The sequence below is a fragment of the Sus scrofa genome, chromosome 14 (genome assembly GCF_000003025.6).
Source record: "Sus scrofa isolate TJ Tabasco breed Duroc chromosome 14, Sscrofa11.1, whole genome shotgun sequence".
In the NCBI taxonomy this organism is placed as follows: Eukaryota; Metazoa; Chordata; class Mammalia; order Artiodactyla; family Suidae; genus Sus; species Sus scrofa.
Window position 1 is genome coordinate 111,043,939 of NC_010456.5, and position 27,580 is coordinate 111,071,518.

General features: G+C 45.0%; 1 protein-coding gene across 2 annotated transcripts in view; it reads right to left on the reverse strand.

Annotated features, from left to right (window-relative positions):
• LOC100152738 (dynamin-binding protein) overlaps positions 236 to 27,580 on the reverse strand; it is a 123,126-nt gene continuing 95,781 nt past the window's right edge. For both annotated transcript variants that reach the window (XM_001929395.7, XM_021072337.1), the window contains exons 7-17: positions 25,754 to 25,901; positions 25,130 to 25,147; positions 24,570 to 24,769; positions 22,775 to 22,905; positions 21,758 to 21,862; positions 17,815 to 17,943; positions 15,690 to 16,022; positions 15,151 to 15,330; positions 10,066 to 10,264; positions 4,030 to 4,574; positions 236 to 1,882 (exon numbers count right to left, since the gene is read on the reverse strand). In XM_001929395.7, the coding sequence (XP_001929430.4) occupies positions 1,697 to 1,882; positions 4,030 to 4,574; positions 10,066 to 10,264; positions 15,151 to 15,330; positions 15,690 to 16,022; positions 17,815 to 17,943; positions 21,758 to 21,862; positions 22,775 to 22,905; positions 24,570 to 24,769; positions 25,130 to 25,147; positions 25,754 to 25,901 (2,174 nt within the window). In that variant the 3' untranslated portion in view covers positions 236 to 1,696. The remainder of the gene's footprint in view (positions 1,883 to 4,029; positions 4,575 to 10,065; positions 10,265 to 15,150; positions 15,331 to 15,689; positions 16,023 to 17,814; positions 17,944 to 21,757; positions 21,863 to 22,774; positions 22,906 to 24,569; positions 24,770 to 25,129; positions 25,148 to 25,753; positions 25,902 to 27,580) is intronic.

The window sequence follows — 27,580 nt, forward strand, 5'->3', positions numbered from 1 at the left end:
TTCTGTTTTGCTGGCATTTCATCATAGGAAGTGGCTTAAAATAAAGAGGCATGGACATATTTCGATTATAGCGTGGTTCTACTGAAATTATATTTAACGAAATGAATTGCTGACCTGAATTTCTTCAGCGAGTTAGCCTCTCCCAATCCGAGCATCACTGCATTGTCAAGGTACCCCCAGAAACCCAAGAAGAAGGTTCAGGCCAAAGTGGAGGAGCATCAAGAAAACATACTCATGCCCTTTGAAATGCTTTTATTTATAAAATAGCTACTTAAATATAAACATCTCTAGATATAAACACTATTCACAAGAGACTTTTGTGTTGCTGCCTTCTGACCGACCCAGCAGACTCATGGGGCCAGGAGTCCACAGGTGTCTCCTGATTCACCAGGGCTTTAAGGGCCAAGGTGCACTGGGAAGAGCAAGGGCTGTAAGGCTGGTCTTCAATCGCTCTCTTAAAAGGCAAAGTTCATGGTTTCCCAGTTCCCAAGCACGCTTCCTATGTGGGGCGGACCTGAAGAATAAGAGCCCTGCTCAAATACAAACTCCGGGGGGAGAGTCTTCGTGTCAGGATTAGCAAATTTCTTCCTGAGACAGAGGGAGGCTGACCAGGCACTTTAGATTCTGTTTGGTTTCCACCATGGTCTCGGAAGCATGAGGGCTGGTGAAACAGAAAATGCTTCCTTCCAAGTCGAGGATAGGCCACTTCTGGGACTGCTTATCCTAATTCAAAGAAGACACAGGCTTATTTGGTGTTTTCTGCATCTGTGGAGAGCAGTGTGCTTGGATGAAGGAGAGAGGCATCCAGTGTCCTACCCGGCGGGACTGGCTTCAGGCCCCAGCAGGATGAGTCCTTCTAATGGAACGGGGGGGCTCTGGTCCTGCTCTCCTAGGAAAGTCTCCCGGTTACTGAGCGCCAGGACACATATCACAGCAGCAGTGACTCTACAGAGCATGGATGACTGTCCGCGAGGTGTGGAGGACAGCACCTATCGGGAAGACAACCTTTCGGGTGAAGGTTCAAAGAAAAGCAAGACCCTAAACATTTTTTAAAAGGAGAAAGAAAATAGCTTGAATTCTGCACAAGCAATCCGGAAATGCAGTGAAATAAATAAAAAAAGATTACAGACGGTAGTGTTTTAGGAACTTAGAAATAACGGGTGTGTGCGAATGTGTACCAGACATGAGGTTTTGAAAGACCAGATTCGGTACATCTGGACAAACTCCTTTGCCACATGCAGAAGCGTGGCCTAAAAGGGCTCCCAGAGAATTCTCTTCATCTGAGTCAGTTCCGGTCAGTTGATCAGGGAGCATGGGGCCACCCCAAACTCAGCATGGCACAACCAACGCCAAATTCTTCTAATGCTACAGCACAGCTTCCAGCATACACGGGATGCTGGTCTACTGACTGGAAATTTCTCTTTCCATAGGCTGACCCAGGACTTGCCTCTCTTCTCACGGTCACTGAAATCACTTGCAAGCCCCAGGGTCCCTTTCAAATTCTAGAAATCCTAGAGAGCATCAAGGTTGACAACCCAGTTGAGGAGAACAAGACTCATCTTGTGGCTCCCCGTGGCATGGTCAAGCAACGCGGGCAGGGCCAGTGTCTCAGGAGCAGGTGCCCTCTCAATGGACACCAGAACCCTTCAGCAGAAGGAAGGGAAGGCAGCAAGGTGGAGCGGGAAGCAGGACAGGTTCAGGTGTACTCAGTTTTGCAGATATAATTGGAGGGAACATAGCCCTTCTTCCCATTGACCTCGGCTAACCACCATTCTGTATTTCCTGTAACATCTTTAAACTCCAGGATCTTGAGTCTCTGATTGGCTGACACACTCAGCTCATTTGGGTTCCGTGCCTTGAAGGAATAGACAGCAAAATAGACCTGGGTGAGGGAGAGAACATGGGAAAGAGCTTAGAGCAAAGCTGTTTAACACAACTTCCTGCGGTGACAGGGACTGCTTGTGCCTACACCATGTAATACGGCAGCCCCAGCCACATGGCCACTGAGCACCTGAAATATGGCAAGATGAAAGAACTTAATCTTAAATTCTAACTCTATCTACTTAAATTTAAATAATATATGCGACTGGGTCACTTTATTGTACAGCAGAAATTGACAGAACATTGTAAATCAACTATCAGAAAAAATTAAAATCTTTTTTTTTTTTTTTTGTCTTTTGTCTTTTTGTCTGTTGTTGTTGTTGATGTTGTTGTTGCTGTTGTTGCTATTTCTTGGGCCGCTCCCGCGGCATATTGAGGTTCCCAGGCTAGGGGTCGAATCGGAGCTGTAGCCACCGGCCTACGCCAGAGCCACAGCAACTCGGGATCCGAGCCGCGTCTGCAACCTACACCACAGCTCACGGCAACGCCGGATCCTTAACCCACTGAGCAAGGGCAGGGACCGAACCTGCAACCTCATGGTTCCTAGTCGGATTCGTTAACCACTGCGCCACGACGGGAACTCCAGAAAAAATTAAAATCTTAAAACCCACAACTAACCTCAAAGTGAGCGAGGATGATCTCGAGGTGCCCACAATAAAGCTATCATGCAAAGCGAGGGTGGTGCTCAGATGAGAAGTCACGAGGCTCCAGGGGGCACAAGGATGAAGACACCCTGAGGGTTGGGTTTAGGAGCTGCTCGGGGACGAGAGCTGAGGAGGGCAGAAATGGGCTCCTTGCACAAAGTCAGAATGGAAGAAAGAGCCACTTCCTCCTTTAACAGGTCTACAAAAACTGCCTGCTGGGATGTGTGTCCTGGGCTGTGGCTTATAAGAGAACCACAGAAACAGGCATGCCCTGTGCTCGCCTGCAGGACTGAGGAGTAGAGGGGAGGGAGGGCGGGGAACCGAGAAACTAGAGTGAAAACTGGCCTTTGGGAATCAGGAGTTTGGCAGAGGCAACGGCCTCCAGAGCCCAGGGCCAGATTGAGTCTCTCAACAAAGGCAAGGCCATGCTGCAGGTGAGCTCACGAAGGTCGTAAGATACACATGGAGACTCAGTGCCACAAGTGGGCAAAGGTACACCAACAGGTGGGCAGGGCAGGGGTTCTTCAGCTGTGGATGTGAAAGCAGCTAATGTAGGTTTAGGGACTTCCCGTTGTGGCTCAGTGGGTTATGAAACCTACTAGCATCTATGAGGACACAGGTTCAATTCCTGGCCTCGCTCAGTGGCTTAAGGATCCGGCATTGCTGTGAGCTGTGGTGTAGGTTGCAGATGCAGCTCGGATCCAGTGTTGCCGTGGCTGTGGTGTAGGCAGGCGGCTACAGCTCTGATTCGATCCCTAGACTGGGAACCTCCAGATGGCCACAGTTGTGGCCCTTAAAAAAACAAAACAAACAAACAAAAAAACCCCCAAAAACATGGAGTTCCCCTTTGTGGCTCAGTGGTTAACAAATCCAACTAGGAACCATGAGGTTGCGGGTTCGATCCCTGGTCTCGCTCAGTGGGTTAAGGATCCGGCATTGCCTGAGCTGTGGTGTAGGCTACAGACTCGGCTCAGATCCCAAGTTGCTGTGGCTCTGGCGTAGGCCAGCAGCTACAGCTCTAATTAGGCCCCTAGCCTGGGAACCTCAATATGCCACAGGAGCAGCCCTAAAAAGACAAAAGACAAAAAAAGAAAAAAAGGGCAAAAAAAAAAAAAAGTTCAAGAACAGGCCATTACAAAAAGCACAGGAAAAAAAAAGAGTATTTCTGAATTCTAAACAATAAACATAGAGTTATTTGAAAAAAAAACTGTGAGTTAAACAGCAGACCTCATATAACGGAAGAATCGGCGCCGGGCAAGAGTGGGAAAAGCCTTCTGGAACACGTTGTTAGTGCCCCACGACACGATGGCCTGAGAAGGGTCAGCCACGGAAGGTGCCAGAAGTGGTGGAGCTGCTCACTCTTTGAGCGCCGAGTTTCTACCTGTGCCTGAAGGATCTGGCTGCGAGTCCATCTCCAGGCACCCCCCCCGCAGATCCCCAGGCAGGCCTCTGACTCGCTGGCTGCTGGAGAGCGCCCTCTGCAGCGCGGGGAGGGAGCACTCACCTGGTTGCCCTCCGCCTCGCTACTTCCCGGCTCGCCGTTCCTGTCGTCCGCCGTCGGGGCCGCTCGTGTACCTGCTTTTACAAGGTCTCTACCTTGCCCGCTGCGCCCGGGCACCACGTGACCGGCCATTTCTGGATGCCTGGAGTTTCGGCAGCTCCTCAGGGCGGGGCCGGGCTGGTGAGCGTCTCTGGCCGCAGCGTCTGCCAAGTCCCAGGGCCTCTGCTGGGAGGGGGAGTCTGGGTCCGAGGGGCACCTGCAAGGGCTGCTCTCGGGGTGGAAGGAGGCGCTGAGGGCTCCCTGGTCAACTTCCCTCGGAGAGGCTGCGTCTGGAGGCTGTTTCTGGCCAGGTCCTGCGCTGAAGGTCACGGCCATACTGCTGGGATTGAAAGTCAAGGTGCCCCCACTGTTCTGCCGCCGAGGGACGCGCGGGGAGGAGCCGCCCGGCTCGGACTCGGTGGAGGAGTGGCTGCCCACGGAGACGTCAGAGTGGCTGCGGCGCGCGTTGTAGGGCTTCAGGAAGGAGCTGTACACGAAGCCTTTGGTGACTGCGGGGAGGAGACACACAAAAGAGTTTTTCCTGAGAGGAGGAAGAGAAAATCAAGAGAGAAGAAACTGGTTCAAGGTCAATGGGGAGACAGCAGTAAGCTGCTTAGGGACACTCAGAACACTCCATCCCAGGGCACAATATGGCTGGAGGAGACTGAACGCTGTGGGCGCCTGCCAGCTCACGCCTGTTACAACCCAACAACAGGTGAGGGACAAGGGGTGGTGCAAAGACAGTAACAAAAACAGCCACATGTTCGAGTGTGGGCAGATGAGGAAACAAGAGAGCCAGGCCGTGGGAAAAAGGCTAAGGGGGAGACTAAACCAGGGATGCATTCAAGCCCACTGAATGTGGTAAAAAACAAGGGGTTTTAAAAAGCATCCTCAAGGAGTTCCTGTTGTGGCGCAGCAGAAACAAGTCCGACCAGGAAACATGAGGTCTTGGGTTCCATCCCTGGCCTCGCTCCGTGGGTTAAGGATCTGGTGTTGGGGTGAGCTGTTGTGTAGGTCACAGACACGGCTCAGATCTGGCCTGGCTGTGGCTGTGGCCAGCAGCTGTAGCTTCGATTTGACATCTAGCCTGGGAACCTCCATATGCTGCCAGTGTGGCCCTAAAAAGCAAAAAAACAAACAAAAAAAACCCAGCATCCTCAACAAACAAACAAAACATCCTCAGCCTGACAGAGCCCCTTAGATCCACCTCCCTGCCCACACACTTGAACCTCCACCCTGGTTTAGGAATGCAATGGGAATGTAGTAAGAACTAAAGTAGGAAGCTGCTTCTATTAGGCAGAATAAGCACACAACACATGTACACATGTTCACATGAATAAACTGCCTAAGAAAAGAGAGAGCCCTCAGGTGAAACTTTTAAACACAGATTAAGGATTGAGATCTCTAATCCATAGAAAAAATTATTATATTAAGAAAGAATTATCTGGGAGTTCCCTTGTGGCAGAGCTGGTTAAGGATCTGGCATTGTCACTGCAGTGGCTCAGTTTGCTGCTATGGCGTGGATTTAATTCCTGGCCTAGGATCTTCCACATGCCTTGGGTGTGGCCAAAAAAGATAAAATCACACACACAAAGGAGAAGAAACTATCTGTCAAGGCAAGGATCCAAAGTATGTAACCTTATGTAACCTCTATGGGAGCAAAGGCCATCTCTGTCTTGATGTTCTATCTACTGGGTGATGGGCGGCCCCTGGGTAGACGGTGAGGGTTGGAGGGTTTAAGAGCTGATCCTGATGCTGTGGGCTTCTTGCTACCACTTGACTGATCAGAATCGAGTAGACAAGAACCCCAAGGACAGTGGAGCTTGAATAGCCGGTGTCTGAGTATGAGTGGCTCTTATCTGCCATCACCCTGAGGGCCCCATCCTCCATCCTTCCTTCCCTATGTCTGTATTATTTTGGGTAAGGAGAACATGGGGTTGGGGAAGAGAAAAAAATCCATAAACACCTTTAAGGAAACTGAGAAATGTTAAAAATTTCAATTCCAGTGGTATGAACACATTCATTACAGAGGCCCACAGTCCTTATCTAAAACACTTGGGGCCAGATGTGTTTTGCAATTCAGATTTTTCGATGTGGGAAAGGTAATCGTGTATGTTATAGATTTCAACATTCCATAGTCAAAGCCATTCATGTGCCTTTTTCTTTTTTTGACTTTTCAGGGCCATACCTACAACATATGGAGGTTACCAGGATAGGGGTTGAACTGGAGCTGTAGCCGCCAGCCTATACCACAGCCACAGCCATGCCAGACCCCAGCCGCATCTGCGACCTACACCACAACTCATGGCAACACCGGATCCTTAACCCACTGAGCGAGGCCAGGGATTGAACCTGCATCCTCATGGATGCTAGTCGGGTTTGTTACCACTGAGCCGTAATGGGAACTCCCCATTCATGTTTCTGTAGCAACACATATGACTATTCACACCAAAAGGGAAAAGTAATGACATAAACAGCCTCATATCATTTGTTCAGGTTTTGTCACCATGAGTTTAGATCAGGGCAGGTTTTTGAGTCCGGAGCGGGAGGGAACCCTTTGATTTTTTTCAAAGCTTTTCAGATTTTGGAAATTGTGAAAAAAGTATCATGGATCAGTATTGCTGTTTGTACTTAAAAAAAAAACTGGGGAGTTCCTGTTGTGGCTCACTGGGCTAAGGACCTGATGTTGTCTCTGTGAGAATGCAGGTTTGATCCCTAGCCTTGTTCAGTGGGTTAAGGATCTGGTGTTGCTGCAAGCTATGGCATAGGTTGCAGATGCAGCTCAGATCTGGTGTTGCTGTGGCGTAAGCCTCAGCTATAGCTCTGATTTGACATCTAACTTGGGAACTACCATATGCTCCAGATGGAAAGATGACACAAACAGATTCTTCCAATCCATGCTCTTTGATTGGAAGAATCAATATTGTCAAAATGAATGTACTACCCAAGGTAATCTATAGATTCAATGCAATCCCTATCAAACTACCAATGACATTTTTCACAGAACTAGAACAAAACATTTTAAAGTTTGTTTGGAGACACAAAAGACCCTGAATAGCCAAAGCAATCCTGACAGAGAAAAATGGAGCTGGAGGAATCAGGCTCCCCGACTTTGGACTATACCACAAAGCTACAGTCATTGAAACAGTATGGCACTGACACAAAACCATGAATATAGATCAATGGAACAGGATAGAAAGCTGGGAAATAAACTCACACACCTATGGTCAACTAATCTAAGATAGAGGAGGAAAGAATTACAATGGAGAAATGATGGTCCCTTCAATAAGTGGTGCTGGGAAAATTGGATAGCTACATATAAAAGAATGAAATTAGAACGCTCCCTAACACCATATGCAAAAATAAACTCAAAATGGATTAAAGCCCTAAATATAAGACCAGATACTAAAAAACTCTTAGAGGAAGATACAGGCCAAACACTCTGACATAAACCACAGCAATATATTCTCAGGTCCACCTCCTAGAGTAATGACAATAAAAACAAAAATAAACAAATGGGACCTAATTAAACTTAAAAATTTTTGTACAGCAAAGGAAACCCTAAACAAAATGAAAGGACAACTCACAGAATAGGAGAAAATATTTGCAAATGAAGCAACTGATAAGAGATTAAATTCCAAAACATATAAACACCTCCTGCAACTATCAAAAAACCCACAAAAAACCCCATCAAAAAATGGGCAGATGATCTAGACAATTCTCCAAAGACATACAGATGGCCCCAAAACACATGAAAAGATGTTCAACATCACTCATTAACAAGAGAGATGCAAATCAAAACTATTATGAGGTACCACATTATACCAGCCAGGATGGCCATCATCAAAAAGTCTACAAACAATAAATGCTGGAAAGGCTGTGGAGAAAAAGGAACCCTATTACACTGTTGTTGGGAATGTAAATTGGTGCAACCATTATGGAAAACAGTATGGAGATTCCTCAAAAACTGAAGAATAGAACTACCATTTGATCCAGCAATCCCATTCCTGGGCATCCATCTGCAGAAAACCGTTATTCAAAAAGATACATGTACCCCAATGTTCGCTGCAGCACTATATACGACATCCAAGACGTGGAAGCAACCTAAGTGTCATCAACAAAGGAGTAGATAAAGAGGATGTACATATACACAATGGAATATTACTCAGCCATAAAAAGGAATAACAGCATTCACAGCAGCATGGATGGACCTAGAAATTATCATACTAAGTGCAGTTAGACAGTGAGAGATAAATATCACACGCTGTCACTTACATGTGGAATCTTAAAAAAGCATGCAAATGAACTTATCTGCTGAACAGAAACAGACATAGACTTTGCAAATCTTTTTTTTTTTTTGGTCTTTTTTTTTTTTTTTTTTTTTTTAGGCCTACACCTGTGGCATATGGAGGTTCTCAGGCTGGGGGCTGAATGGGAGCTGCAGCTGCTGGCCTATACCACAGCCACAGAAACGCAGGATCCGAGCCACATCTGCCACCCACACCACAGCTCATGGCAATGCTGGATCCCAACCCACTGAGCGAGGCCAGGAATCAAAGCTGCATCCTCATGGATACTGGTCAGATTCATTCCCAATGAGCCATGATGGGAACTCCCAGATGACTTTGAAAATCTTATGGTTACCAAAGGAGACAGACTGTGGGGGGAGGGATGAACTGGGGGTTTGGGATGGAAATGTTCTAAAATTTGGTTGTGATGATAGTTGTACAAATGGTTGTATAAATATAATAAAATTCATTGAATTAAAAAAAAAATTCTGTACCCCTTCCCTACTCCCACCAGACAAGAAAAAGCCATGAGCTATTTTTTAAAAAAGTCATTCCCTAAATAGTCATGAGGTAAAACTGTTTGTTGGGCAGGGGGTATGGGACAGAAGGACTCAAAAGCAAACAGGTTTTATTTTATTTTTTGGCTTCACCCACAGCATGTAGAAGTCCCTGGGCCAGATCAAACCTGGGCAATAGCAGCAACCCAACCCAAGCCATTGCAGTGACAACGCTAAATCCTTCACCCTGTGAGCCATACAGGAACTCTCCTTTCTTACAGGTTTTAAATTCATACTCTCACAAAACACATCTAAAGAGCTGGTGATTCACTCAGGCAAGGACAGAGAGGGCACAGGACCCATCAGGCAGGATTCACTACCTGTAAAGCTATATAAACAAGGCAAGAGCTTGCAAGGTAAGTAATGGATTCTCCTCTGGAATTTTTGTTGTTGTTGTTGTCTTTTTGCCTTTTCTAGGGCTGCACCCACGGCATATGGAGGCTCCCACACTAGGGGTTGAATCGGAGCTGTAGCCACCGGCCTACACCAGAGCCACAGCAAACGTGGGATCTGAGCCGTGTCTGTGACCTACACCACAGCTCACGGCCACGCCGGATCCTTAACCCACTGAGCGAGGCCAGGGATTGAACCTGCCACCTCATGGTTCCTAGTCAGATTCGTTAACCACTGAGCCACAACAGGAACTCCGTCCTCTGGAATTTTTAAAAAACAAAATCAAAGACTAGTTTTACATCAGTAAGGACTTGGGCATTACACTCTCGATATGGAGAGACCTTCTAAGGTTCCTTTCCTTTTTAATCAAAGACTCTCATATATATATATAAATATTCCTTTTTTGTCTTTTTTAGGGCCGCTCCCGCGGCATATGGAGGCTCCCACCCTAGGGGTCGAATCGGAACTGTAGCCGCTGGCCTACGCCAGAGCCACAGCAATGTGGGATCTGAGCCGCGTCTGCGACCTACACCACTGCTCACGGCAATGCCAGATCCTTAACCCACTGAGTGAGGCCAGGGATCGAACCCGCCACCTCATGGTTCCTAGTCAGGTTCGTTAATCACTGAGCCCATCGTGGTTGAGTCACGATGGGAACTCCAAGACTCTCATATTTTTTCCTGGCCCAGACAGAATTGAGGCACAGCCCAAATCAGTCTTTCCTCATTTCACTCCTGTAATCTGTCCTCTACCATTCTTACCTCCATTGTCAATCAGCCAGCGGTTCTGACTGCCCATGGGGTCCTTCTTCTTGATCACACCCACCAAGTCGCCTTCCAGGAGTGAGACATCCAAGTCCTGAGCAGCATTGAAGTTCCGTTCTGCTTGGAAGAGTTTTTCCGGGGGGTATCTTGCCAAGAGGGAGGCCCGGAGTTCTTCCGACTGGCGCATATAACTTGGCTGAAAGGCAATACATGGAAATATCGTCAACAAAACCCCTCCTGGCCATCATCCCAGCAGCTGAATTTAATCCCACATGCTGTCAAAGTCTCAGAAATGGAGGCAACTGTAGCCAACTGCTCCTCTACTCCCATCAGATGTTTGTGTGTGAGTCAGTGTGTTGGGGCTGGGTAAAATTCACCATCTCCTCGGTCATGTTTTGGTGTCTTTGTAGCTAGTTAGAAAATGTGACACTCCCTTAGTTTTACATCTGTTATCCTGTGACCAAAAAAATATGATTAAAAAAATATATATATGATTAAAGTGTCACCTAAAGAATCAAAGTATCTAAGCAATATGACTAGGTCGTCTTCTATTTTACTATGACAAATCTAAACAACTGAGATTTTGGAGTGTCTGCTGTGGTGCAATGGGATCGGCAGTGTCTTGGGAGTGATGGGATGCAGGTTTGATCCCCTGCCCAGCACAGGGGGTTAAGGATCCTGTGTTGTTACAGCTGCAGTTTAGGTTGCAGCTGTGGCTCAGATCTGATCCCGGGCCCGGGAACTCCATATACTGGTACCCGAAAAAGAAAAAAAAAAAAAAGAAAAAAAGAAAAAAAAAAAACCCCACAAGATATTCCTTATCCTGACTTTTCATCTATAAAAACAAATTTTATTCATAAAAATAAGAAAAACAAAAAGTGATAAAAAAAATTTGATTCCCTCCTTTTATATAAGTTAACGTCTTTGGGATTATGGGGGCAAAAATGCTGTAGGCAAAGATAGATAAGTATTATTTATTTATTTGATTATTTGCCACACCTGCAGCATGGGAAGTTCCAGAGCCAGGGAGAGAACCTGTGCCACAGTGGCAACCCAAGCCACAGCAGTGACAACCCAGATCCTTAACGTGCTGTGCCACCAGGCAACTCCAAATCAGTAGTCTTTTAGATGATGCCCCTAAATAATCTGGTGTATCTTACTCTACTTTTCAGACTATGGATGACCTGAGTTCAAAAAGAAAATAACTCCAGGTAAAAAAGCAATTAGCCCTTAACTGTTTGGCAGTATATCACATTATTACCTTTTCCAACATATGGTCCACAACAGGGAGCCTGGCAGACCTGACGTACCCTTACGTTTCCTTAACTGACTGATACAAGTATTACAGTAATCCTCTAGTAATGCCTTTGACTGTATAGACTAAGATCCAAGATAGGTTTTCCGAGGAAAGTCTGAATTTTTTTTTTTTTTTTTTTTTTTTTTTGTCTTTTTGCCTTTCCTAGGGCCGCTTCCCGTGGCATATGGAGGTTCCCAGGCTAGGGATCGAATCGGAGCTGTAGCTGCTGGCCTGTGCCAGAGCCACAGCAATGCCAGATCTGAGCCACGCCTGCAACCTACACCACAGCTCCCAGCAACGCCAGATACTTAATCCACTGAGCAAGGCCAGGGATCGAACCCGAAACTTCATGGTTCCTAGTCGGGTTTGTTAACCACTGCGCCACGACGGGAACTCCAAAAGTCTGAATTTTGAAGTCTGTACCAGGAGGCACACTGGTGGTGCCCGGTGACAGTGAGTGAGGGAATGAATGAATGCATGCATGACATATTCCAACACAGTAACTTTTATTCTCCCAGAGTATTTAAACTCCTATTAAATTGCTAACCTGTAGTGGCAGAGGTGGGTCCATCAATATTAATAATAACGATGACAGTATTATGTGTCCTCCTCAAGAGTGCTTACGATTGATAGGGATAGAGTAGGATAATTAAATAGTTTAGACCACCTCTCAGAGTATTGACAACAAAAACAAAGATAAACAAATGGGACCTAATCAAACTTCAAAGTTTCTGCACAGCAAAGGAAACCCTAAACAACACGAAAAGACAACCCATAGAATGGGAGAAAATCTTTGCAAGTGAATCGACTGACAAAGGATTAATCTCCAAAATCTATAAACAACTTCTGCAGCTCCATACCAAAAAAACAAACAAGCCTATCAAAAAATGGGCAGAAGATATAAACAGACAGTTCTCCAAAGAAGACATACAGATGGCCGAGAAACACATGAAAGGATGTTCAACATCACTCATTATTAGAGAGATGCACATCAAAACCACGATGAGGTACCACCTTACACCAGCCAGAATGGCCATCATCCAAAAGTCTACAAACAGTAAATGCTGGAGAGGGTGTGGAGAGAAGGGAACCCCATTACACTGTTGGTGGGATTGTAAATTGGTGCAACCACTGTGGAAAGCAGTATGGAGATGCCTCAGAAAACTAAATATAGAACTACCATTTGATCCAGCAATCCCACTCCAGGGCATCTACCCAGAGAAAACCACAACTTGCAAAGACACATGTACTCCAATGCAGCACTATTTACAATAGCTAAAACATGGAAACAACCTAAATGTCCATCAACAGAGGAGGGAATCAAAAAGATGTGGTACATATACACAATGGACTATTACTCAGCCATTAAAAAGAACGAAATACCAGCATTTTTTGCAACATAGATGGACCTAGAAACTATCATGCTAAGTGAAGTCAGCCATACAATGAGACACCAGCATCAAATGCTTTCACTGACATGCGGAATCTGAAAAAAGGACAGACTGAATTTCCTTGCAGAAGAGATGCTGACTCACAGACATTGAAAAACTTATGGTTTCCGGAGGAGACAGTTTGGGGGGTGGGGGGATGTGCTTGGGCTGTGGGATGGAAATCCTGTGAAATCAGATTGTGATGATCATTATACAACTACAGATGTGATAAATTCATTTGAGTAATAAAAAAAAATTAAAAAAAAAATAAATAGTTTAGAAACTCCACTAGGGGATTAAAGACAAAGGGAATAATGACTTTAAGGGAGTTTGAGAGACTGTTGTAAACTAATGACCACTCAAGGAAAGAATCCAGTAATTTAGCCATAATCTACACTGCCTTGAAGGAAGACCAGGTGCATCTAAGCTCCAGGCATCCCCAAGCCACAAACCCTGATAGTTCAAACACAAGACAATAGATAATGGTCTTGCTACATGAAGTCAGGGAGTTAATGGTCCTTGAAGAGTAGCATTTCTGCATGTCACCAAGATAGGAATATAGGTGAAAGGGGGCCTTATACAGAAACCTGTGATGAATTACCATATTTTAGTATCTGTCAACACCTTTTGCTAATAGACATGGCTTAAATAGTGCCACGACAGTCCCACTTAAACCATATCGGGTCAAAGGAGAAATTTAATGACGTAAGCCTTGACATCCACCCAAAATGAGGCAGATTGTGCTCTTCTCCCCTCCCCACTTTTTCTTTGATTATAAAAATGTGGCCCATTTGTTCTCAGGGCTGTGCTCCCGTGCCTGCCTGCTTGTGTCTCTCACAAGCATCCTATGCTAATAAACTCACTCTCTGCCTATCAATTTGCTTCACGCTGAATTTTTCTGAGGAGACGAAAGAACCTGAGCTTCAGTAAGTGGTTGAAACCTCAGGTGAGAGGTTTCAATTAAATGAAGTGGGTTCAAGTCCCCTCCTAACTCAGGGACCAGAGGTTCAAGTCCATACAAGAAGGAGTGCAGTTTCACTATGTGCCAAGCAATATCTAGGTGCTTTATAGATTTTAATACATTTAAACCTCATAACAACTGTATGATGCAGGTGTAACTGTTATCAGAATGTTGCTACCAGAATCCGTGTTCTTGTTCATGGAGCCAAAGAATGAACTTGGTGAACACAGAGGCAGCAAGCAAGCAAGTCTTTTTGTTTGTTTGTTTTTATTTTTTAGGGCCATACTCGTGGTGTATGGAGGTTCCCAGGCTAGGGGTCCAATTGGAGCTGTAGCTGCTGGCCTACACCACTGCCACACAACATGGGATCTGAGCCATGTCTGCAACCGACACCACAGCTCACGGCAACACCGGATCTTTAACCCACTGAGCAAGGCCAGGAATCGAACCCGAGTTATCATGGATACTAGTCGGATTGGTTAACCACTGAGCCACAATAGGAACTCCGAAAAAGTCTTTATTACAGGAAAGCAAATAGCCCCCAGCACAGACACTGGGAGGGGGAGGAAGAGTCCCCCTTTCTATTGTTCTATGGAGGTTTTTATCTCTTAAAGACACGAGTACCAACGTGGGGTCCAGATACCAGTTCCTCTTCCCACTGGCCTTGCTGGTTTACCTGTATCGGGCCTTGTCCAATAGGGACTTTAGAGTCAGGGATGCTCTGTAAGTTTTATGGTCCTTTTGGTCTTCTTTCCCCTAGACTTAAGAGTTGCTACTCTTTAGTTTATTTTTGTCTTTTTGCCATTTTCCTGGGCCCCTCCCATGGCATATGGAGGTTCCCAGGCTAGGGGTCGAACTGGAGCTGTAGCCGCTGGTCTACACCACAGCCACAGCAACACGGGACCCAAGCCGTGTCTGCAACCTATACAACTCACAGCAACGCCGGATCCTTAACCCACTGCGCAAGGCCAGGGATCGAACCCGCCACCTCATGGTTCCTAGTCAGATTCGTTAACCACTGAGCCACGGACAGGAACTCCTCCAAGAGTCACCACTCTTTACATTCTTTTGCTAACAGTCAAATGTATGGGTCAGGGGTTAATTCCCACCGTGACGTAAAACAAATGTACTTTCAATAGTTAATTTTCCAACAAGCAAGGCCTGTTTGTCTGGATTAGTTTTTACAAATCTTGAACCATGGACATTAATCAGTGAATATATCGAAGCCCCTGTTTCTACACTAACTACCTGAATTATCTGTGTTTTAGCAATGAGGAAACCAAGGCACCTGCTCAAGGACAGAGTGAAACAGTGTCAGTCGTGGGATCTGGACCTCGGCTCACACGTTCACACCTTCACCAGTAGGCCACACAAGCCTCTCCGGTTCCACTCACCAGGCCCAGGAGCGGTTTTCGGGTGGACTGGCGGTCTGTGGTTTTCCTCTCAAACGGCCTCTTGGTGGCAGGAAGGGACTCTGGGAAGAAGGTGAAAACCTGGAGCTGCTGCAGGACCCTGCTGTGCTCCTCGTGGAAGACGGCAATCAGGTTCCCCTCCCTGCCGGTGACTTTGAGCAACTGGAGTCCACGCACAGGGAAGAGAAGAGACGGAGGAAAAAGAACATGTGTGAATGATCCCAGAACTCATTTCCGCGGTCTCAGGAAACCTCCTCGAGCCCAGCTGCAGTGGCTCAGAGAGCCACCAACATCGCAGCTCAGGGCCCGCAGGTCAAGCTGGTGGCTCTCTGCGATCACTCAGGGTGGAAAAGAGCCATTTAAAGGCCACAGGTTCCGCAGCACCATGAAGGGACCAAGAATTCTGACACGGTTAATCGACCTAGTTTAATAACATCTCTGACAACCCCGCTGTGTGTGCCCAGAAAAACTTCGGGAGAACTTCGGGGATGACGTCCCCCCTGGGGAAGGCGGGGGCTCACCGAGAGCAGCGGCTTCAGCTGCTCCAGCGCCTGGCGCACAAAGTCGCAGTGGGCCTCGGCATAGCCGTGCACACAGTTGCTGAAGAGGCCCTGTGCGTACTGGTGGAACTTCGGCAGCTCGTCCAGCAGCTGGGCGTTCAGGGCCTCGTAGTTGTTCCGGGCCGACTGCAGCTCCTCCAGAGTCTTCTTGTCCTTCAGCTTCTCTGCCCGTTCTGTGCAGTTATAGAAGTCCAGAAGCTTGTCAAAGCGTTTCTGCACCAGCTTGTGGGGCCCTGTGAACATGCTCAGTAACTGATTCAGGGGAGAGATGACCAGCCGCTCTGTCCTCTCCTTCTGCGGGGATGAGAAAGGCACCGTGCTCAGTGTCCTGTATTTGTCATTCACCAAACACTCTTCCAGTGCATTGTGTTATGTGCTGTGCCACCCGCTTTGCTCCTAGTGCTCAAGCTAAACCCCTGCAGATCCCACAGTGCTCTGCCTACGTAAACACATGTTCCATAAAGCTTCTCGCCCAACAATCTGCACACACCAAAGATACATATGCATAGTGGATAACAAATGCTAAAGCACATACATTACCATGATATTTGCATTATAACCAGACATGACCATTTGGTATCACTTCTTATCTGCACTGCCTACACACACACACACACACACACACATATTCAATATAACTTGCTTGAATTTAACTTGAGATTCAGTTGTTACATAATGGGTGAGAAACCTTCACCCATCATACCTCTTCTTTTATTTTATGGCCGAACTCGTGGCATACGGAATGTGGCTGGGGACTGAATCCAAGCCACAGCTGCAAACTGTGCGGCAACGCTGTATCCTTTAACCTACTCCTCTGCAGCAACCTGAGCTGCTGCAGTCAAATTCTTAACCCATTACACCACGGCGGGAACTGCCATCATACCTCTTCTAATCATAACTACTAATGATATCTGTATTCACACTTTTCAAAGGATTTTTCTCTTCTTCCTAGAAGGATAGACATTGAGGGTACAGTAGTGACACATAAAGAACTTAAATAGGTACTTAGTAAATTTTTTTTTTTTTCCTTTCAGGGCCGTACCTGCGGCATATGGAGGTTCCCAGGCTAGGGGCTGAATTGGAGTTGTAGCTGCTGGCCTACACCACAGCCACAGCAATGCGGGATCTGAGCCGAGTCTGCGACCTACACCACAGCTCGAGGCAATGCTGGATCCTTAACCCACTAATCGAGGCCAGGAATCGAACCCAACACCTCACAGTTTCTCATCAGATTCGTTTCCTCTGCACGATGACAGGAACTCCTTAGTAAATTATTTTTAATAAGGTGCTACTATTAGAACACCTGCAAGTTCCCCAAATGTGCATGTTTTCTTCAGCCTCAAGCCATTGCAGAGATCTCCAGGAAACTATCAAATCCCACCTATTTTTATTTGGGATCAAACAATTCCATATACATCCATTTAGAATTTCTCAAGCAATTTGGCCTGTAGTACTTTCTTTACATTGTGCCATCTCAAGGATCAATTTAACCTCTTATCTATCCCCAAATATTCCTTTTTAAGTTATTAGTCCTTTAGTTGTCATCTTTTGATCAGTTATCAATAGTGAGGCCAGATCAAATATCCTGTTCTTCCTTTGTCCCCTGAAACTGGGCTGATCACAAACTATAAAAATCTACCTGCATACATATAGGTCCTACCTGTCCTTTAAACTGATTGAAATTCATTTCCTTTTTTGTCTTTTCTAGGGCCGCACCTGCGGCATATGGAGGTTCCCAGGTTAGGGGTCCAATCAGAGCTACAGCTACCAGCCTACACCATAGCCACAGCAACTCGGGATCCGAGCCACATCTGCAACCTACACCACAGCCCATGGCAAGACAGGATCCTTAACCCACTGAGCAAGGCCAGGGATCGAACCCGCAACCTCATGATTCCTAGTCGGATTCATTAACCACTGAGCCACGATGGGAACTCCAGAATATAAAATCTTGAAAGGAACTAAGCTAGAGGACACTAGTAGTCCTGGTCTCCACGGAGTTGACTTTGCCCTGCGCTGGCTGTTAGAGAGAACCCCAGGAAGAGGGCCAACCTGTGGAAAGCGGGCTGAAGAAAGAGTCACTTACAAAATGTGTGAAGAGCTGGTCACTGATGTAGCGATGCACCTTCTCGAACTGTTCCAGGTCTTTGTGTCCCTTCTCCATGCACACATCCCACATGCTCACGGCGGCCACCACCTTCACACATGCTGATTCCTACAGCCAGTTATCAACAAACACAGGTAAGTCCAGACAGAGTTTCCTAGCCTCCATCATTCATCCTAGACGGCAGTTAGCAGTCAGAAGTGAACGGACCTGCCATCCAAGGGCTGTCACCCACTGCTAGAGACAAGCCTGTTAAGAGCTGGGGCTCAGGTGTGTACCTGAGACACATTTAGAAAACATGTGGAGAAAACAGTCAAGAGGGAGATATCAAAACTAGAGGAAACTGCAGGGTGAGGTCCTAAGGCAAGGGAACCATACTTGGTAGTTGTCAAATCTCTCACTTTAGGCCAAGGTGCTCTTCAAAAGTCTTAAGCCCTAATTTTCACTTTTTTTTTTTTTTTTTGCTTTTTAGGGCCACACTTGGGGCATATGCAAGTTCCCAGGCTAGGGCTTAAATTGGAGCTACAGCTGCCGGCCTATACTACAGCTATAGCAACGTGGGATCCAAGCCTCGTCTGTAACCTATACTGCAGCTCACGGGAACGCCAGATCCCCAATCCACTGAGGGAGGCCAGTGATCGAACCTGCAACCTCATGGATACTAGTTGGGTTGGGTTCCTTACCACTGAGACACAACAGGAACTCCTCACATTTTTAAAATATGAAGGGAGTTTGCTATTTGAAAGAAATGTAGGAAGAGGGAACTATATCCAGTCTCTTAGAAGAGACCATGATGGAAGATAATATAAGAAAGGGAATGTATGCCTGAGTCACTTTGCTATACAGCAGATATTGGCACAAAACTGTAAATCAACTATAATAAAATAAATAAGTAAATAAAAAATAAATAAAAGAAACACAAGAAGCACTTCAAATCAGTGCAGATTACTCAATAAATGATGATGATTATTAGGTACCTAGATAAAAAATAAAAAGTTGGATTGCCACCTCAAACCACATATATTACAGTGAATTCCAGCTAGATCGATGACTTCAATATTCACAAAATGATAAAAGCACTAAAACACATGAATCTTTAAAAAATTATTCTGGAATGGATAAGACCTATTTTTCTTTTTTTTTCTTTTTGGCCATGCCTGTGAGCTCCCCAGGCCAGGGACTGAACCTGTGCCACAGCAGTAGCAATACCAGATCCTTAACTGCTAGGCCGCCAGGGAACTCTGGGAAAAAGACCTTTTAGGAGTTCCCATCGTGGCTCAGTGGTTAACGAATCCGACTAGGAACCATGGGGTTGCAGGTTTGATCCCTGGCCTCGCTCAGTGGGTTAAGGATCCAGCGTTGCCGTGAGCTGTGGTATAGGTCGCAGACGCAGCTGGGCTGTGGCTTGTGGTGTAGGCCAGTGGCTACAGCTCTGGTTACACCCCTAGCCTGGGAACCTCCGTATGCCGCGGGATCGGCCCTAGAAAAGGCAAAAAGACAATAAATAAATAAACAATCTCATTTAAAAAAAAAAAAAAACCTTTTAAAGTATGACACAGAATTAAGAAACTATAAAAATTTAGTTAGACTACACGGAGAAAATATTTTAAGCCAACTCCAAAGTCAACAACCTGGGCAGGGAGATATTTGTAAATCATCATCTCAGATAAAGGGTTATTTTCTCCAACATATACAAAGGTACTACAAGTATATAAGAAAAAGAACAAATCGGTAAATAAGTACCTCCAAATACAAGCAAATCACAGACAAAGAAATATGACTTAAACATACAAAAATATCCTTGACTTCATAATATAAGAAATGTGCATTTAAACTATATTGAGGGGAATCCCATTGTGGCTCAGTGGAAATGAATCCGACTAGTATCCACGAGGATGCGGGTTCAATCCCTGGCCTCGCTAAGTGGGTCGGGGATCTGATATGGCTGTGAGCTGTGGTTTAGTCACAGACATGGCTTGAATCTCACATTGCTGTGGCTGTGGTGTAGGCCAGCAGCTGTAGCTCCAATTTGACCCCTAGCCCAGAAACTTCCATGTGCTGCAGGTGGGGCCCTGAAAAGAGAAAAAAACCAAAAAAACAAAAAATAAAAAACCCCCACTATATTGAAATATAGTGTTTTCTACCTATCTTGCATGCAAAGATAAGACATTTTGATTCTGATAACACTGTTGTTACAAGGGATTGGGAAACCACTTCATCCATCACTGGTGGGGAGTTTTCGCTGGTTTGATACCTATGAAATTTACACCATCTTATGATTTGGCTCAGAAAATCTAGTACTCTGGCCTTTAGATATACTCAGGTAGATCAGAAAAATGACGGACGTGCAAGGATATATCTTATGCCAATGTTTCTATTTTTTTTTTTGCAACTACAAACAACTTAAATGTCCATCAATAGGGGACTAGTTAAATATGTTTTGGCACATCTGCAACAATTAAATACTATGCAGTTGTAAAAAAAAAAAAACAACAACAACAAGGCAGCTCTGTGTGTGCAGGTCTGGAATGCCCTCCACAAAATGCAAACCCAAGGTGCTCAACAGCATCTCCCTGATCCCTCCCCATCTCTCTCTCTCTCAATTTCTCTCATGCTCTCACACACACATCTCTGATAGAAGAATCTGATGTCTGTCTCTATAGGTGACTCGGAGACATGGGGAGGAGACATTATTTTTACTTACTTATCCCTTTGGTACCTTTTGAGTTTTGTACCATTTTACTTAGCTGAACAATAACAATAAATGATTTTTTAAAAAGCAAAGGATCTCTTTTAAAGAAAATTGTTTCACAGCATGAGATTTTCCTATGCGAGGGACAGGGGTATATGGTATACTTATACAGACACTATTCTATTAAATCCAAGAGAAATTACAGATATGAATAGAAAGGATTCTAGTCCTGGTTCTGACTTCCTGAAGCAAGCAGGGCCGGAGGCAAGAAAGACCTGGGCTCACCTGATCTCCTAGTTCTTCCAACTCTCCACACCTATCCTTGGCTCTAACAACTTTTTATTTATTTATGTATTTATTTATTTATTTTTCTTTTTTAGGGCCACACCCATGGCATATGGAGGTGCCCACGTTAGGGATCCAATTGGAGCTACAGCTGCCAGCCTATGCCACAGCCACGCCAGATCCAAGCCACATCTGCGACCTACACCATAGCTCATGGCAACGCCAGATCCTTAATCCACTGAGCAAGGCCAGGGATTGAACTGCAACCTCATGGTTCCTAGTCGGATTGTTTCTGCGGCGCCATGATGGGAACTCCCTGCTCTAACAACTTTAGAGACCTTACGTATAGCAACTACAGAAGTTGAAAATGAATATTATTATTAATAGGAAGCACACCTTCAGAAGAACCATTCTCTTTTTCTTTCTTTTTTTTTAAATGGCCGCACCTTCAGCATATCGAAGTTCCTGGGCCAGGGACTGAATCCAAGCCACATCTGTGACCTATGCCTCAGGTGTGGCAACGCTGGATCCTGAACCCACTGTGCCAGGCTGGAAAATGAACTGGCGAAACCACAGAGGCAAGCCAGATTAACCACTGCGCCACAGCAGGCACTCTAAACCAATCTCTTATGATTTGATTTTCAAAATAATTTTGACCAAATGAACAAGTGCTTCTTATATACCTGGATATAGGGGGAAAAGGGTGATGAAGAGTGAAAGAGAGGCAGGAAAGAGCTATGTCCCTTTACGATGAACACAACAGGGCTGATCTTCTGAACATCGTTCAACTTCTAAATAACCTGTAGGCATCGCCAAACAAAGTATGTCACGGTATAATGGTCATCTGGGTTCAGGTTATTCCACATTCATTAAGCAATGCCTGGATGACAGGAGAGAGGACAGAATTGCGCCACATGTGATTCTAACGAGAGTAATGTCTTCACTCACCCGAATATGCTGGAGGTAGAGAGACAGGTCTCGGATAAAAGATTTGATCAATCTTTCTTGCATTCGGAAGTTCTTTTCGGTTTCTTCAAACACTTCATCTTTAATCTGTTCAAAATCAACAAGTGCTATTAGCAAATCTGGACTCTCCTTTGATCTTATTGGCAAAAGCATCTTTCTTAAAAATGTCTTTTAACTTTTACGCCTTTGAATCACACACAACTGGATGTATACGCCTCCCACAGGTCCTCCTGGCTCCACCCGACCCCCTCTGCTCCTGATGGAAGCCCTCTGCCCATCAGACTGCTCTTTTCACCCGTGTTGCCCTGCCTGGCTTGCCCTCCCTTCTCTCTACGTCCAACCTGCCCCCTCCTTTAAGTCTCGGATTAAACCTCTTGCCAACACGAAGCCCAGTCGCACGGCGCTCTCGTTTGCTTAAATACCACAGCCTGAAGAGAACAAGCTGCAAAGCTTAGTGACTGACTTTTCTACCTGGTATTTTCCACTGATTGTATCACATACACATGGTTTAGTGAACAAAAGTCTGGAGACTTGGGATCTACTCTCAGCACTGTTGATAAACCTTTTCAAATCACTCCAGCCTAAGACTTTAGATTTCCTCGTGTGTGACACATGGTATTGAAGCAGGTGATCTCTTCAATCCCTTCTGGCTTAACAGGTCTACAATTTTAATTTCGTCTCCCCAAACAGATGATAAGCTCCTTAGGGGCGTCTAAGACCACAGTAATTATTACGCAGTGACCGACATGGCCTCCGAATTTGCCTCTGTGCACAGGGTAAGCAGCTCACCAAGGCTCGGATGGAGGTTTGTGTGGGTGGATTTAAATAAACAGTAGCTGCAGAGCCCTGTATCCACTGGCTGGCAAACACCGGGGGTGGGGGTGGGGGTGGGGGTGGTGCCAAGAGGGCAATCTCGCCAATTCACACCACACAAGCTACTCCGTGGAGTCCTGAAAAGCAGCCAAAGGCATGCCAGACCCTCAAGCCCGGGAACCTCACCTGTGGGGCAAAGCCAGTGAGGTGCTTCAGATGGCTGCTAACCCGGTTGGACTTCTTGATGATGGAGTGGATGTTCAGCTTGGAAATTTTCTCCATGAGACTATCTTCATCACCCTTTCGGTACTTGAGGACTGGGGAGTGAGTCAAATGGATGAGTCAGGAAAGCCCTCTTCTGAGCACAGATACAAACCAACTAGAGCCAGTGCTTGTTTTCAATGAGCTTATAACTGAGTCAACAAAATATTAATCCCAATCACCATTCATGGTCAGCTGGGATTCCCGGAGAACAGCAGTGACTGTGCCCAGGCTGGAGAGGAGAGAAACACGGATGGTGGAAGGAAAAAAGCCTAAGATCTCGAGTCAAGGAAACCTCTCACCTCAAAGCCGGGGTCTGTTATTTCATCAAAGTAAGTGAAGTAAATAAGTCACTTACTTCACTGAGCCTCACTTTCCTCTCCAATAAAATGTAGCAAGTAATAGTACCTGCCCTATAAGACCACCTTAAATGGTCTCATGTACAAATGAGATATTTATACCCAATCACCTCACACAGTGAAACTGCACAGGAGTTATTTGATTAACTTATGTGTCATGCATCAGGCCCGGTCTGCAGAAAAGTCTGCAGGTAACAGCAGAATGGTAGTGAGGGCGAAAAGGCACACTTCATTGTTGGAAGAGACGGAGATGACATTGTATGAGAAGACTGGAACCAAGATAAGAGCTAGATGGCCCGAGAGATTTAACATATAGACATGGGTGACATGGTTGAAGCAGGAGGAAGAGAAAATGATTTTTAGATAAATTGTGGAGAAAAGTGGAGAGACAAAGAGGTTATACTATATGAACGATTCTTTGAGGATACGAATGATAAATCAATTTAGCATGGTGACGTGCTATATTCATTGAACATTCAAAATCAAAACTTTGACAAGAGAATGGATGAGAGAAAAGAAATGGTTCAGGAATTCCCGTTGTGGCTTAGGGGGTTAAGAACCCACCTAGAGGATGCAGGTTTGATCCCTGGCCTCACTTAGTGGGTTAAGGATCTGGCGCTGCCATGAGCTGTGATGTAGGTCACAGATGTGGCTTGGATCTGGCATTGCTTTGGCTGTGGTGTAGGTCAGCGGCTACAGCTCCGATTCGACCCCTAGCCTGGGAACTTCCATATGCCACAGGTGCAGTCCTAAAAATAGACCAAAAAAAAAAAAAAAAAAAGAAAGAGAGGAAGAAAAAGAAATGGTTCGGTTTGTTCTATATTATAAAGAACGAGTGGGTAGTTTGGCAACTGACTACACAGTGTTGGGGGTGGGGGGCAGGGGGGAGAGGGAGGGGTTCAGAGCAGAGAGGCAGGACTAATGGGACCAGAGACAGGGGCAAAAAAAGTCCTAACTTAAGTGGAAGCAGTAAAATAACCAATCAGACATGCACAGCAAACAAACAAAAGCAAGGATTGAAACGGGTTGCCTTCAATGAATGGAGAAGGCAATCCGCCATGCTTGGAGGAACCCCTCTGCTAAGCCATTCTCTAACCCATCCTCATCTCTCTTGGGAAAGATTCTTGTTGCTACAAGGTTTATCACAGGCGCCTTATTTCCAGTATTCATGGTTGTGCTTTTATTATTGTCGCTGCTTTTTTTTCTTTTGTATCACATTTTCCCCAAATTTTATTACCATTTCTTCATCACAGCCCTGTTACCTACCATCTGCCTTGTCCATCTCTAGTGCAGTAATTAATTCTTTGAGGAGAAACATTTTCAAGGGCATACCTCCTTCTCAGCAAGTATGCTATTCTTACCCAGGTCCTTTCGACGTTTATATTCATTAATGTTCATGTTGATTTCCTTGACCGCAAGGACTGCGTTGGTTAAAGGCACTTTGTCTGGGTGGGATTCCGGGGTGGCATTCAGCAACTCCATCAGCAGCAGTGGGTAACGCATTACTCTCTGCACAGGTTTGATGAGGAAGGAGCCCAGGTTAATATAATTTGTGCATCCCCTACAAGAGAGGGAAAAACAGAGTTTAGTCAACTGTCAGTAACACAGGGCCTATAGGTAGCAGCTGTTATTCCTAATACAGATCTGTCTTTCACCCTACTTCCCAACTTCATTCATTCGTATTTACTAGGCATCTAAGAAATATCAGACACGGTTCTAGGTGCTGAGGATTTAGTAGTGACCCAAAAGAGTCCCTGCCCTGGTGGAAAGAGATAGGCAATAAACACATATTATATGAAATGTCATTTGACGCTAAGTGATACAGAGGAAAACACAGCAAGGCAGGTCTACTTGTAGATTTCTATCTATAAAAGAAGAAAAATAAAGAAATGAGCTTATGCATCAAGTAGCAAGAACTCACCATTCGTTATACAGGCTCCTAAGGGCAGTGAGCATGAAAAAGAAGAGACAGTTGATTAGAGAAAATGCTGATGCTGATTTTCACATTCCTCTCAGAACATGTTAGTCCAGCTAATGCCTAGTTGGACATTAGTTCAAAAAACACATGGGATAAAAGGGAAATTGTGAATGTCTTTGGTGGCCTACGTAATCTATTAAAAAAAAAATTAGCTCCTAATTTCACTTGGACGTACTTAGGTATATACTATATGCTTACAACCTGCCTCTCTAAGACAGGAGATTCTCAAGAATAAATGAATTTGGTCTTAATATTTCCTCTTGTTTATTTGGACCAAACTATCTTCCCGGCAGCTTCTTACCTGGAAATTCTAATGTAATCCTTTGTTATATGTAGACAGAAGTGATTAAATGTATAAAACCATAAGCAGAAAACTACTTAAGATTTCCATGACATAGAATGGGAAATGGGTAAGTCGCTTAACAGGACCTACGATAACATATGACTTAGTTTTAAAGTAAGGTAGATTCATAGACGTCATGAGAAGTCTAGACAGATACACGAGAATGACTTCCAAAAGGCCCAACTAAAGAGCTATGATGGAAGTGAAGTGCTCAAAACTCCTACTTAAGATCTGCCAAGAAGTCCTGAAGATGCTTCTGGATCTTCTCATCCTTCTCATAGATTTCGAGCAGTGAGATGGCCTCGTCATGATTCTGGCAGTAAACCTTGTATGTTCCTTCAAGCTCATCCCGGTGATCAAGAAACACGGGTCCTTTGAAATATACACAAACATACAGTGTTTCTAGTAACTTTCTTCTCAGCATCCTAAATGTAAGGTATATAACCAAATTTTAATGCCAGATAATCCTATTACAAGAAATTATAGTAAGACCAGCTATCAAATTAATAAGAAATTTTCATGTAAGAGCTTAAAATTCTACTTAAAGCAAAATTTAAAAGAACCATGTCATCCATGTATTTATTTTTCACAACACACACACACACACACAGTCAGTCCCTGAAATAGCCTCCAACCCTTTTTCAGTCATGTAGAATAAGGCATTTGCAAGTACTCTCCAAATAGGTATGTGATCAGAACCTGTAAAGACCCTCAACTTTCTAAGCCCCAGGTAAACCTCCACAGGGATGAAGAGATCCTTCTATAGCAGCAGCTTCCAACCTTTCCTTTGCGCATAAATTAAATACAAAGGCTAGAGGTCAAGTTTATTATATTAACATAGCTATAATAATACAGGAGTTCCTGGTGGCTCAGTGCGTTGAGGCTCTGGCACTGTCACTGCTGTGGCTGGGGTTGCTGCTGTGGCACGGGTTCAGTCCTTGGCTTGGGAACTTCCACATGCTGTGAGCGTGGCCAAAAAAATAAATAAAGTATCTCTATATAAAAAAACTATATTTGTGATAAAAACATGTAGTTTTTTCATTGAAGCACTGAGTAGCAAAACATAGCAATAAATCTAATAATCTCTGTAATTTAAAGGTATGATGAGTGACAAGAAACTGGTAACATGGGTTGTTACTGAAATTTTGAGGTATTTGCAAACACCTAATGTGATGAACATGTGACTTCAGCTGGGGACAAAGTCACAGGTACTGCTAATACTGTGTGGTTTGTTCCCTATATTCTTTCCTTAAATAAATGCAAAGTTATAAGCAATGAGATCCTGCTGTATAGCCCTGGGAACTATATCTAGTCACTTATGATGAAGGATAATGTGAGAAAAGAATGTGACTGGGTCACCTTGCTGTACAGCAGAAAACTGACAGAACACTGTAAACCAGCTATAAGGGGAAAACCAAAAATCATTAATAAAAAGTAAATAGAAGTGCCCGTCGTGGCGCAGTGGTTAACGAATCCGACTAGGAACCATGAGGTTGCGGGTTCGGTCTCTGCCCTTGCTCAGTGGGTTAACGATCCGGTGTTGCCGGGAGCTGTGGTGTAGGTCGCAGACACGGCTTGGATCCCTCGTTGCTGTGGCCCTGGTGTAGGCTGGCAGCTACAGCTCCGATTAGACCCCTAGCCTGGGAACCTCCATATGCCGCGGGAGCGGCCCAAGAAATGACAAAAAGACAAAAAAAAAAAAGTAAATAAAACTGACATTTTATCATGGAAAAAATAAAATAAAATGCAAAGTTGCAGTTAGAAATTAGTGAAAATAAATTTCTATCCAAATTGGTGGACTCCTTGAAATCTACCCACAGACCCCTCAGATCTATGCCAGTTGGGCAGTTGGGCACAGGAACAGTTCCTAAACAAACTTCTCCAGAGCAAGTTCATTTATAGCAGTTGCTTGAATGTGCTGATCCCCTGACTTGTAAAAATTTCTCTTCCTCTTGCTCTTCTTCCCTCTCTCAGTGTACCTGGTCCTTCCTTCTTCAGCTTGTACTACTCCCCAAAAGACAACATCTTCTCATCCTCGGGCTCCTCCCTCA